At 38.2% G+C, this 14,322-nt stretch overlaps 1 protein-coding gene across 1 annotated transcript in view; it reads right to left on the bottom strand.

The window, feature by feature from the left end:
* Positions 1-39: 39 nt before the first annotated feature.
* The window catches only part of LOC310727766 (AT-rich interactive domain-containing protein 1B-like), a 225,311-nt gene continuing 211,028 nt past the window's right edge, over positions 40-14,322 (bottom strand). Inside the window, exons 14-21 of the mRNA XM_083544510.1 lie at positions 8,814-8,949; positions 8,176-8,345; positions 7,741-7,888; positions 5,950-6,069; positions 5,284-5,356; positions 3,378-4,125; positions 3,091-3,221; positions 40-2,985 (exon numbers count right to left, since the gene is read on the bottom strand). Of these exons, the coding sequence (XP_083400636.1) occupies positions 1,243-2,985; positions 3,091-3,221; positions 3,378-4,125; positions 5,284-5,356; positions 5,950-6,069; positions 7,741-7,888; positions 8,176-8,345; positions 8,814-8,949 (3,269 nt within the window). The 3' untranslated portion in view covers positions 40-1,242. The remainder of the gene's footprint in view (positions 2,986-3,090; positions 3,222-3,377; positions 4,126-5,283; positions 5,357-5,949; positions 6,070-7,740; positions 7,889-8,175; positions 8,346-8,813; positions 8,950-14,322) is intronic.

Raw genomic sequence — 14,322 nt, 5'->3', positions numbered from 1 at the left:
GAAAATGAATGAATGATGTATAAATAAATAATATACAGATTTGTAATGCAGGTCTTGCTCAACATCATTTATTTTTGAACTACATGGTTTTAGATAACAAATATGCCCATTTTGATCCCATAATAATAATAATAATAATAATAATAATAATAATAATAATAATAAAAAACAGATCTTGCATTAGCTGTCTATTTTCATGTAATCTTAGCATGTGGTGAGCTGACCATGGCACTTCGACATGTGATTACCAATGTCTGATCAGAGGTCAGATATTAAAGAGAGCATACAGAAAGGTTATACGGACAGAACACAATCACTACCCTCAATCCAAAACTGGACCTCATTTACAAAATACTGATATTTATCATAGATGTAACCACAAGTACAATAATTTCATCTTTACAAACTACAATCACTTTGTAGTTACCACATTTCTGGAGGGGAAAAAAAACGAAATAATAAAAAAAGAAAAAGAAAAGTACAATATGGTCTATATACAGCAGTGTTTTGGGGCTCGAATGGATGTAAGGTAAAGCAAGTTCTACATACATACCTCCATAGAGCAATTGATATAACATCAAGAAGGCAAAACAAATATCTGTAGTCCAAGGTGAGCCTTTTTTTGTTGTTGTTTAGATTACTGATACAATACTGCCGCCTCGTGGTGAAGCATGTTATTTGCATGATAGATACGGGAGATATGGAAAAGAAATCACATCTCTCCTGCCTTCAGGAGGCAACTTGCACCATAATATTGCACAATAAATTTTTCCAGATATGGATATAAGAAAATGGGTAAAAGCAAGTTTATTTTATCATAGCAAATATCAAACGGAAGCTATTATCTACAGTATTTTCAGATCTTAAATATTTCTGCTTTTAAAAACAAATTCACAGATACGCCTTATGTACACTTAGAAAATTTCCAAAAGTTTATAAAGAGAGTGGGGAAAATAAGATAACTGCAAATCTTCTGAACCAAAAGTCAGTACATTTGGTTATTAAAATAAAAATGAAATAAGCAAAAAAGACAAAACATTCAAACAACAATATTAAATATCTGTATTAAAATCATTTTTTTTTGTCTAAAATCCTCAAAACAAAAGAGTTTGGACACAGAAGCTTTTCATACTGATTTGTTCCATATATTCATATATAAAGCGACTTTGATTTTAAATAGAAATATGAAAGTGCCATCCACGTGATTGGTGTAATACAGTTTTAAAGGCGTTCGACCTTTCGTCATGACTTGCCGAGGTGAAAGAGTACTTCACAGATGATAGCCACCACACTGACATGGAGCATGGAGGAAATGGCGATATCCAGCAGTCTGCTTTCGTACAAAACAAACTCAGGCCTGTTCTCCTCCACTTTCGCCAGTTCCAGCAGCGCTTTGGCAGCTCGACACATCATGCTCACGCTTGGCTGCTCCATGGGAGGATGACCCATGTGTAGCAGACTGTGTGGGTTTTGGTGATACTGAGTCATGGCAATTCCATCCTCTAAGAAGCCTACGAAGTTGCCAACACCGTTTCTTTGAACGGCGATGCCACGCGCTGCTGATGAATCCCCTCTGGCCAGGTTGGACAGCACGGCTACTGCCATCTCACGGTAAACTTGGAGTTTGCGCTCTCCCACCTGACGCACCAGTGTAGCAAAGAACTTCTCCAGACGACTAAATGGTGGAGTGGCCAGCATCAGGTCTACATTGTTGTCCTGAATGCTCAGTTTGCACAAACATTCCAGAACCAGTTTTCTTGGGCTGAGCTGTGAATTCGCCCCCGCTGAAGGGAACGGATCCTGGGCCTCAGCTGAAGGACACACCATCCAGTGGAGCAAGCCATCAAGGACTGGGAGGCATATATTCTCCGAGTAGATCGACAGGTCTAGCTGTCCAGCGATGTTAGCCAACGTGACCAAAGTATTTTCTCTCAGCGCTGCCAGACAGTCCCACCACCACTCATCCTGGCTGCAGGGCTTCATTTCTTCCTCTTTATTGTACTCGTCTTTGTCATAGCCAGGGACAATTCTCTTCCTCTCCGGATGCTCATGGTGCAACAACAGCAATCGGCCAAGAATCAGAACAAGCCCTGGATGCTTGGACATCTCGGTATCGTTTCCTGGGATGAACGAAAGGCTGCGAAGGATATTAGAGACACATAGGCAGCGTTTGCTCAAAGAGTCCTGCCAGCTGGACTTTGTGCACAATGGAGGTTCATCTGGACAGTGAGGTTCATCCTCCAGTAGTGTGATCCCTTTTTGGCTCTCAAAAAGGCGTAATGAATATGAGGAAGTGCTCAAAGAGGTTGACGAGCTTTCTTCCTCCGAGAGAGCTCTCAATCTTGGGGACAGCACATCATCTATAGTTGCAACTTGGGTATTTTGTACCTCGTCTGAATTTAAAGCACAGCATAGCTGTTTGTTTTCAACACCGCTCTCCTCACGACCCTCAAAATGTGTTAAGATGTAACTTGTTGAATCCCCACCACCTGCTTTCCAATGAAGAAGTCCACTGTTGAACTTCTGCACATGGCCAAGCTCATCAGAAATATCCTTGATGAAGTCATCTTTGGAAACAAACTTGATTGGCAGCTTATCATATTTGCTGGCCTGTTTGGGTCTTGGTTCAGGCGTTGATGAAGATCGGCCCTCAAGCGGCTCAGAAATATCCTCAGTTCTCGGTTCATCTTTCTCATCTGTCTCATTTTTCACTATCTCCTTTTTAATCCTACCTTCCAGATTTAACTCCAGGTCTGTCTCAGAAGACCCAGGTGGAGAGTCCACTGAGTTTTTCTCTGGTTCCTGGCTGGACTCTGACTCACAGGGAATGTCTGATTCAACCGAACCCTGCTCTCTTTTGTCCTCGACTGGACCAAGCAGGGTCTTCTGGCCAAGAGTCCCCACTTCATATTCCTCCAAGATGCCGAAGATCTCAATCAAGCATCTTCTCAAATACTCAACAATGAGCTCTAGGAATCCTGGCAACTAGAGGGGCAAAAACACAACAGAAATTAATTCCACAAGTTAAAAATCCTCTAATCTAATGGTGTAGCTGAAGGATTTACTGAACTGAAGGATCAGTTTCAGTACCTGGGCCAGGTTAAATGAAGCTACAGTGCTGTCATCATAAAGTAGGATGTTGATTGTATCCAAAGCCCATGTGCTTTCTGCCAGAAGACCTGATTTGAGTGACATCATCACTCGCCAGGCTTCCGGGGTTCCTTTAAATAAAGTCAGTGTAAAGCATTAAGCATTTGTATAAGACATATGTAACAGATATAAAAACACTGTACGTAAAAACCTTATGATGTATGTATATTTTATGACCTTAAACCTTATGATGTATGTAATGGTTGTATTAGAGTGCATTTTCTTACCAGTGTCTTTTGAGGTCATTTTGCGTCGAGGTTTTAGGAGAGGTTGGGTCCCTTCAACACACCCCATCGGATAGTCTTTTCTCATGCTGGGCGCCATCTGACCTGGGACTCCACTTCCAGAGCCACTTGGTACTGGCATTCCTGGCTTGTGCATCTTCATAGACTGCATAAAGGCCATCTTGTTTGGTTGCATGTGTGCTTCCATAGATCGCTGAAAAGACCCTGGGCTCGGTTCACAGGAGGTATGGTTAGAGGTCTGGTATGAAGATGGAGGCCGTGAGTTCATAATAGCCATGGAGTTAGAGTGACCAGACATGTACGGTGTTTGGCGCTGATACCCGGGCCACTGATTGTCTGCTCGGACTCCATCAATATCATCTATCCGTCCCATACCGGGGTATGGCATGTTCTGATTAGAAGTCCCATGTCTGTTCGAGTATGAATAAGCCATGTCTGTCCTTGAGGGCCACATGTGAGTTGGGCCATCTCCAGTGGGCACTGAATGTCCAGAACCCATCATGCTGTGCTGGACAGAATGATGTTGAGGCCCCTGGCTGGCATTCTGTAGCTGGCGTTCCCGACTATATGGATAAGGAAAGAGACTCTGCATGGTCCGGCGCTCTGGATAATTTCCTCCATACTGACCATACATGTCTGTCTGTGGGCCTCCGTACTGCATCCCATAAACCTCGCCCTCATGCCTCTTAGCAGGTGGGCTATACACTCCATCAAGAGTTCGCTTGTAGCCCTGACAGAATGACAACATAAGCAATTTTAGTCTCCAAAATAAATAGAGACCTTTTCAGTAATCAGTAATATAATATATCATCATGATTGTGTTTCCATTTCAAAGAAATCAAACTTGCTAGCTGGTAAGAATAAGTTGACTATGTAACACTATGATTCAATATTTTATAGCACATGACAGTATTTAAACAGAAGTGGAAATAGTCATATCTTTCTTTCGGCTTCTCCCATTAGGGGTCGCCACAGCGGATCATTCGCATGTTTGATTTGGCACGTTTTTACGCTGGATGCCCTTCCCTACGCAACCCTCCCCATTTATCCGGGCTTGGGACCAGCACTAAGGCTTGTGCAACCCTAATGGCTGGGGTTGGTTCCCTGACCGCCGCATCCTAACCACTAGACCACCAGGGAACCCAAGCGAAAATATTAATATAATCAAGTAAAAGTACTGCTACTTTAATGAAAATCCACTCAAGTAAAAATAAAATGTGGCTCATTTAAAAAAATGTAGAGAGTTACTTTTTATAAGTAACAGAGAGTAACAGGTACACCATAACAAATTAAAGAGCAATAACAAAAAAAAAACAAAAAAAAAAAAAAACAACTACGGTCCATGACTCGAGTCTATTGTGAGTTTTGCACTTTCGCAGCAAAAAAGAATCTCCTGTTAAAATGGACTTTCGATTCGATGGCACTTCGCTTTCAGCTGGGTCTACATCACTGGCGTCTGTATTGTCTGTCTTCATCTGTCTTTCTTGTGAGTTTAGTGCGTCTGTTATCCGTTTATTAATCAATCAGTGCAATAGTTTCCAGGCGCGATTTTTTTCCCCTCTCGCATTATTTTTATTTTTTACTCAGTAATGAATATGATTAAAAAATCCAGTTAAGTACAATACTTTAAACAAAACACACTTAAGTAAATTTACAATTATATATATATATATATATATATATATATATATATATATATATATATATATATATATATATATATATATATATATAAACAACTTTAAAAAGTACTCAAACTACTCAGTTACAGTTAAAGTAATTCGTTACTTTCCACCTCTGAAGATCATACCTGTGTGCTTCATGGAAAACTATTCATTTATTAAAAAAAAAAGACTATGTTTGAACATGCCCTGTCTACAGCCCCCACCTGTTGAGGGTACATCCCTGGAGGGTGGACACCATATGGCATACTAGGATACTGCTGTCCATAGCCATCATGTCTGTGCAGAAGAACAGACAGAACAGATCAAAGACCTGATATTAAATGTGCATCACTGGCTTTATAACTCAACTCTATGGCCCAAGGTTTGTGGACACCTGACAACAATACCTGTATGTTTAAAAAAAAATCCATTCCAGATATAGCACTCTATTTGCCGTTATAATGACTTCCTCTCTTTCTTGTTCTTTTCCACTAAATTTCAGAGCATGGCTTTGGGGATTTGTGTAAGGGCATTATTGAGGTCAGACACTGAAATAGAGTGAGGAGGTCTGGGGCGTCCCAAAGGTGTTCATTGGGGTTAAGGTCAGGGTTCTGTACAGGCCACTCAAGTCCTTGCACTTGAGCAAAGCTTGGCAAACCAGGTCTTTATAGACCTCATATTGTGTATAGGGGCATTTCATGTTGCAACATGTCTGGGATTCTTAGTTCCAGTCAAGGAAAATGGTTAAACTACAACATAGACATTCTAGACAAGTGTAAAAAAAGGCTGCGGAAAGAACTAAATAGGGGTGTAATGGTGAGGTGTCCGCAAACTATTGACCATACAGCGTATACGTATTGTTGTTGTTGTTGTATAATCGGAAGTTTTACCTTTGCTGATTATGGTATCTGTTAGGGGAGTACATGTTACCATCGGTGTTAGCATGACTCATGCTGCCTTGAGTCCCATGGGGACCCATACTCCCATCCATCCCCATTAAATGGTCTGATCTGGAAGAGACCAAAGAAAATAAATGCAAATTTACATATTACACACAGTAAACTGTGGAAACTATGTAATTATATTTTCACAATGTTAACACAAATCATTTGAAACTTTGGTAGTAGAGCAACTCGTGAGAAATATAAAATATGTAGAAATATGGCAGTAAATTTCAATAATTATTGTTAGAACGAGATGTTAAGCCTATTTTCTGCTTTTTATTTTATGCCGCATAAGGTGGCACCACTTTCGATAGATTAGATTAGATTCCAGTTTGTGCAAAGTACCAATACCGAGCCAATAAAATGCAATTAGAAGTGCAAATATATTATAAATATATAACATAAATATAATATTGTGTTCGTCCCTATTTCACTGCCAAACTGCCAATTCTAACCCATTGAGCATTAACATCTTCAGCAGTTTGAGCAACAGTAGCCTGTCTGTTGGATCAATAAGCCTCGGCCGCCCGGGACCCCTTTGCCGGTTCACCACTGTTCCTTCCTTTGACCTCTTTTGATGATACTGACCACTGCAGACCCCAAGAGCTGAAAATCTGGAGATGCTCTGACCCAGTCGTCTAGCCATCACAATTCGGTCCTTGTCAAACTCGATCAAATCCTTACGCTTGCCCATTTTTCCTGCTTCTAACACGTCAACTTTGAGGACAAAATGTTCACTTGCTGCCTAATATATTCCACAGACTAACAGGTGACATGATGAAGAGATAATCAGCGTTATTCACCTCAGTGGTCTCATGTGGCCGTTTTACATCAGATGTATATTTAGGCAAAACACTGTATGAGGATTTCAGGCCCATATTCTAAACGATTCTACTGCAATAGTTCTGCTAATATATGAATTGTAATAGTACTGCCACTCAGAATTGGAATATGCGAACATTACCTAACTCTATTCATGGTTAAAACATATTAAAGAGTCTGAAGGTCCGTATGGGTATTTGCACGTTCCAGTTGCTAACCCGGTGCAGGAAATGACTGCACGCTCAGTAAATTAAAAAGCGTCTCAGAGCATGCCTCGTCGCCCCTGGCAAAAAAGGGCTTAAAAAGGCTACACTGATTAACATGGGAGTATATGGGAAGCGGCGCCACTGTGCTAAGGCATAAAATTCATGACTATGTATATTCCAGTACTTTTTAATACTTTTTAAGCTGTTAAATCTGCAAGATGTAATTTAATACAAATTAAGACTTAAGGTTTTCAAAATTGTAGGCATCCCCACAATTAATATCTAGGTAAGCCTCTTAATAGGCTCTCCCCCTTAATGTCAAACAAAGCTGAATATAGAGTATAGTTTATAAAAATATTTACCCCCCCCCAACCCCCCCCCCCCCCCAAAAAAAAGTCAATAAGCATGCAACAATAAACTGTAATTTATGTATTCATGAACACAACGAATACATTTATTTCTAATACTTTATTCCTCGGGTTGATAATAATTTTGCAACACACAGTAGTTCTAGTCAAAGGAAAATTCAGTAGTTTCTCAGATCCTTTGGAAGACTAAATGTAAGGGAAGGGTGAACTGTCATCAGTTCTCTGCTAGCTTACTGGTAAATATTGACACCACATATTTGGGTTAATTGCGAAGATAAAACAGTGCAACGGATAACGAGGCTTCGGTGTTGTGCGAGTGTACATTTGGGAGCGTGTCTCACCTGCGATCATACCCTGGTCCATAAGCATACTGAGCGCGTTGAGCCATGCCCAGTCCTGCCATAGGGCCACTAGAAGGACTCCTGCCATAGATGTCTTGCATGCCTGCAGAGGTCATCTGAGCTGGCATGCATGGCTCTCCACTAACCACTGCAAAAAAAGAAAAAAATTAGTCAGCGAATTTTGACCACAAGGTGGCGGCATGTTCCTAAATATAATTCCTTTCATTGGCTACGATTTTGAATAAGTGGCGAGAAGATAAGGGGAAAAGATAAAGAGATAAACAAGGAGAAGCAGGCTAATAAAGGGAAAGAAGTTCATACAAAGGAAAGGATCAATCAAGCTAAATCGCTAGACTAGTTTATTTATTGAGATTGAGGTATGATGTAGGGAAATTGCTCGTGCTGCTCATAAATAGACCTAAATAACACACTGACCTTTCCTCATTCCTGCAAAATGGTCCTTATTTTCATACTGCATCCTCATCATAGAGTCCATGGGGTTCATGGCTGATTGATAAGAGCCTCCCGAGCTCAGTATATTCCTTTTCTGGAAGGCAGGATCACTGCTGTCTGAGAACGGGTCTTGAATACTGACTGAATTATTGCTGTTAAACAAAGGCACACAGAGGACTTATGCAAATTCAAATATGAATCCAGACTTAAATGGGAACACATGCATTTATACAGATGAAAAGACAGATACACAACTGATCTAAATCTAAAAAAAATACAATTGTGTATAAATATTAATACAGAATAGGCTGAGATGTTCCTAATGGATGGTGCATGTATAATACAAACGCTAGTTTTTATTTATCAGTAACATGCATTTGTTAAGCAACCGTGACCTTAGCAAAAATAAATCAATGATAAAAGACGTTGACGCAAGTGCAAACAAATAGATTAATTAAGCAGAACTGAGTCAGATCATATTGAAAACACAAATAAAAAACAATTTCAGGATTGTGGACAAACTAGCAACATCTCAAGTATATTTTGGAGTGAACAGAGGTGAAGGCGGTGCATAGATTGGGTTTAAGGTGGAAATATTCTATAGGTGGTGTTTTCTTTACCTGTTGCCTGGGATACCGATGTGCCCCTGCGGGGTGGTGGCTGGCGTGGGCGGTTTTAGCTCACCGGGCATCTCAGGCATAGAGCTGCTGCCTGTCGATTGAGGGGTTTGAGGGCCCTGTAGAGAGCCTGAGGTGGCTGAGTTAGAAAAAAGAAAATAACATGCAAAAGAAAAAGAAATGGAGAAGTTTGTGATTAAAATATTAAATTGAAATTATTTTTAGCACTTTTTGAACTGATTTTGATTAGTCAGCAACTGTGACAGTAAAGCGTAAAATTAAAAACTATCCAACTATATAGAATAGAATATAGAATAGCATTTATTTGTCACATATACATTACAGCACAGTGAAATTTGTTCTTCGCATATCCCAGTTTTGCTTGGAAGCTGGGGTCAGAGCGCAAGGTCGGCCATGATACGGCGCCCCTGGAGCACAGAGGGTTAAGGGCCTTGCTCAAGGGCCCAAGAGTGGCAGCTTGTCGATACCTTGAACCCCCAACCTTCCAATCAGTAATACAGCGCCTTAACCACTGGAGCTACCACTCCCCACACACACACACACACACACACACACACACACACACACACACACATATATATATATATATATATATATATATATATATATATATATATATATATATATATATATATATATATGTATATATATATATATATATATATATATATATATATATATATATATATATATATATATATATATATATCAGTACAGTCTTATCATATATACATATCAGTCTTCAGTACAGAAAAGGATTTTTGGTTAACATGACAACTTCAAGTAAGAGTAAGAGGAAATAATAGTAAAGGAATGACTGTTTATAGCTGATATATCATAAGTGTAAATGGGAACTACCTTGTTCCATTTACTCATATGGATGCTTCACAACAGTAAATGGAACTAGAAATATGAGGTGGAATAAGAGAAAAAAGACACTTCATAGCTTCTGTATGTTAAATTCTTATGTATTATAGTTAAACTTTAATTACTAATAAACTGGGTAAATTTTGGAAGGTTTCAGGGCAATGGCGCATCTTTCTATAACGGATTATTTTCATATAACAACGTGTGTTTTAATCCTCGAAGTCACCTTATTCCTCATTCTATACTTTACCACTACTTCTACTAAGATCAATATCAAAAAACAAAAAGGAATGAAAACACTAATAATCATATAGTAGTGAATAGTAGTAACATTAGAATACACTATATGAACTAAAGTTCGTCGACACCTGAACATCTCGTTACACATTTTATTCCCATTCAGTTATACCAACCTCCACTGATCTGGGTAAGTGTTCTACCAAATAATGGAGTGTGTTTGTGGAGATTTAAGCGTATTCAGCCACAATGGTGAATCTGAATATAAAATAACAATCGCAATTAATCGGCAATGCAAATTTGCATATTTACCTATGATTGATGCACAAATGAAATTTGTTTTATGCACCTTAAAAACACAGTTCTAACTCAGTATTTTGTAGGTCTCCCAATACATTTGTCCATATGCATAAAATGTATAGTTTGCACATGAAGTAAATTCAACACATGGGTAAATTCAAAAGAATAAGCTATAGAAATAAAGCAAGCAATACAACTTTTACACAATAAAATATTAAGCAATACATTTATACACAATAAAATATGTAAAATAGCCCAATGTGTGAAAATCTAGTTTGAGCTTAACCCTAAAGATGATCTTGTCTGGAACAGTGTCTCTGAACCTCAAGCTTGAGGAAATGTAGGCTAGTACAGAAACAGGGCTACATCTCTACAATTTAATTGAATTATATTAAGAGTATTTACTTATACATTTAAAAATATTTCATATTGTAAAGAGTAACAATGTGATGGATTTGTCCTACTCATTTAGGGTAGAGAGGTGGTATGAAGTGCCAAAAAAAAAAGAAAAAAGAGCAAGAGAGCTTTCATTGTGGGAATATCTTTCCGGAGTGTGAAACTTGGACTGTTTTTGTCAGCCTCTGGAAGATTCCTATATATATATATATTTTTTTTTTTTCTCCTCCAATTTTGCTGTGGTAAACTCAGCGAGGAGTTGCTTCGGAGGGCACACAGTCAGCAGGGAAAGAAAAAAGCGGCGTCTGTGCTAGACAGGTGTGTAAAAATGTAACGCCACATCCGAGCTCAAAAGCACATTTCCTACGAGACTAAAGTCCTCACGGTGAAGATCCAGGATTTCTTCGTATGAGTGACAGGTTGTACACTTCACATCGTAAAAATAGACCGAAAAAGCTAATGTCTGAGCTAGTTAGAAATAGAGTGTGTTTATAGTCAGGGATGGTGCAGTGGTGTTGGTGGTGGAACTGACTATCTAGGGACATTTTGTGGGTAGAGACTGGTGAAAGGATTAAAAAAGAACTTTCAAGATAAGATACTTTCAAACTGTGCTTTCAAGATATGCTGCAAATGAATGAAATGCAATATACAATAATATCCATTGGCAGTGCTTTGATACATTATACACACACGTTTCATTATATTAAGTGTGCTATATAAAAGTGTTAAATTTTTTCTTGCTAGACACTGTGTTTAGTGTTTAGTATTTAGTGAGAAAGCAAAAAAAAAAGTATACATTCTGAAAAAGAATGAACAACTAAGAAACAAACAAACACTTGTACAGTACAAGTGTGAATCCTGTCTCTTGTAATCAATATGAATCAAATATGCAATCAAATATATGCATTTGTGCTGCTGAGATTCATAGATGCCAAACAGAAGACATTCAACTTTGTGCATTTTCAATCACTGTAATCCAAACTGTAGTTTATATAAAAAAATACTGAAATTGTGCACCGTCATGCTGACAACATGCCTAAACATTTTGATGATCTTGTTTGTGAACAATGACAAAGTGTCTTTTCATTCTGATGGGAATGAGATGCTAATTGACACAAATACTTACTTACTAAGGATTTTGAGAAAAGTACACGCTTTTGCAAGAAATCCAATGTATTGTGCTGTTTGTACACATATGTTTTGTAAATGCATTTACTGGTTTACAAATAATTAAGGATGATGCTCCAAAGCAGCTGAGAAAAACTATAATAGGGTGGAGGTCAGATCTCTATAGCAGGTCACTGAAGATCTCCTTCTCCAACACCTGTAAACCATATACTCATGGAGCGAGCTTTGTACACTGGGGTATTGTCATGCTGGGACAGTTTTGGGTCTCCAAGTTCAAGTATATGGAAAATTGCATGCTACCACATTTAAAGACATCCAATACAATTGTGTCTTCAGCTTTTTGGGAAAGACCAACATATGTCTGGAAAAGTTAGATGTCCACATACTTTTGAATATCTAGTGTAGCACCACCCTGTGATAACGATTATCTGTTTAACAGCGTGCTTAATTGTGTTTACAGTTTTTCTAAGTCGCTTAGGAGCATTTCTCAGATCAGAAATGAAATTCTCAAAACTACTTGTTCAAACTCCACATCATTTATTCATTTGTGCTCATCATACGAACATTTCTCGTTGCTTTGATCAAATTGCAAATGCTTTGGTACATCATTCAATCGATTGTGTACAAGTGTCTGCGTTTTCATACATTATCAGTTGTTTATGTCATGTTGTTCAAAATATATTATACTAGTTTCACCTGAATAGTCTCAACCCCCAAAACATCTCAGCATCAGGTCATTGCACAAGTCATTAAATGCATAATGGTTAAACCAGTTGTCAAAATTTGTCAAGCTCTTCTTCTTTACAGTTCTATTCAACTTTTTTGGTAAATGTGTCTTGATGAATTGTGCAGATGAACCTTGAATGTCACTAATGAAGAGGCGTGTTCACTTTCAGATCAACCAATATTTCAACTAGTTCTCTAAAATAGGTCAAGGCGGAATCTCGTGAACCTTCAATTGGCGAGTGTATATAAAAAGAGCAAAACACAGACTTACAATTGCTGAAAATGGATAAACAACTAGGAAATGAAGATAGTCGAGAGCCAAGAATAAGGAAGCATGCTGGAAGGGTAAGGAGGCAAAATAGAGGAAGAGGAAAAAGAGGCCAGAGACATGGACACATTTCAGATGAAATAAGAGCCACTATTGTGGACCATGTTGTCAATCATAACCTCAAAATAGTATTGCAATGGATGATATCTGTTGTGATGTGGATGAAAATCTGAGGCCCGACAGACTGGGACGTCAGGGGGTAGAGACAGATTGCATGTGCAGTTCTGCCTAAAAAGTGTTTCCTGTGTTTACCTTTTGGAATTTAAATTTGTGTCTTTTTATCTTCTATCACAATGACATTATATTGTAATTTTTTTGACAGTCCATCAGTAAAGAAAAATTGAAAAAATTAATCCTGTCCAGTCTCTTACAATCAATATCCCACATACAGTAATGTGTAAATTTGTGCTGTTTAAATTCATAGTTGCCAATTCAGCCTCGTGCATTTTCAATACTTGTAATGCAAAACATAGTTTACATCAGGAAATACTAAAATAAAGCAATATTGAAAAAATGACTAAACATTTTGACTATCTTGTTCGTAAACAATGATAAAAAGGACTTGGTATCTTGATGGCAATGAGATGTTCATTGACACAAAAACTTAATTTTGAAAGAAGTACTGGGGATTTTGAGAAAAAAACAGGCTTTTGCAAGAAATCCAATGCATTGTGCTGTTTGTTCACATTGTTTTGAGAATGCACTTACTGATTTGCAAATCTTAAGGATGATTCGAGAAATGCTCCAAAGCGACTGAAAAAAAAAACTGTAATAGCAGGATCAGAATGTGTTGATCGGTACTTCTGGCTGTAATGTAAATGACAGGTTTATAAAAGTTATTGTTTTGTTTGTTTTAAAATGTTGGTCCACATGGTCTCTGGTGTCAGCTCTATATAACCCGTCTTCATTCCAGAGGACTTTCTCAGTTTGCAGCAACACAATAAAATTTCTGCCTTACTGCCTTCAGATGAAAGGAAAAAACTAAATGAAACTAAACTAAAATAAACTAAATGAAATCTTGTAATCACAGTGGTATAAAAGGATATATTGGTATTGTTAAAGCTTCACACAGTGCAATATCATACCCTCTTGGCATGGATTATTTCATATACCAGCATTTCTTTTTAAACTTTCTATAATGCACTCCTGTAACACAATGCAATCCTGATGACATACATAACGCTCACAGAGACGGTAATAAAGAAAGCATTTTTAGCTTGTTAAACTTTTAAGTCATAGCAAAAATAAAAGCTTCCGAACGGTTAAACAATCGCCATGCGGCTGCTCGTATGAGCCTCAGCTGGACACAGAGGAACAATGAAGTTGTTAATTCAGAGCTGTAAGACTTAATTCAACACCAGGGTGTTTTTTTTTACTGTGTCATGAGACACCAAAGCAGAAAAAAAAAAGTAAAGAATCTACAGCACTCCTGATTTGTCCCTGGACAATATCTCTGCTCGCCTGCCCACGGACACACGTGGATTTCTCTCAAAGTAAACAACTGTAGGG

The sequence above is a fragment of the Silurus aristotelis genome (genome assembly GCF_946808225.1).
Source record: "Silurus aristotelis genome assembly, chromosome: 6".
In the NCBI taxonomy this organism is placed as follows: Eukaryota; Metazoa; Chordata; class Actinopteri; order Siluriformes; family Siluridae; genus Silurus; species Silurus aristotelis.
Note: the sequence above shows the minus strand (reverse complement) of the source record. Positions and strands in the feature narration are given on the sequence as shown.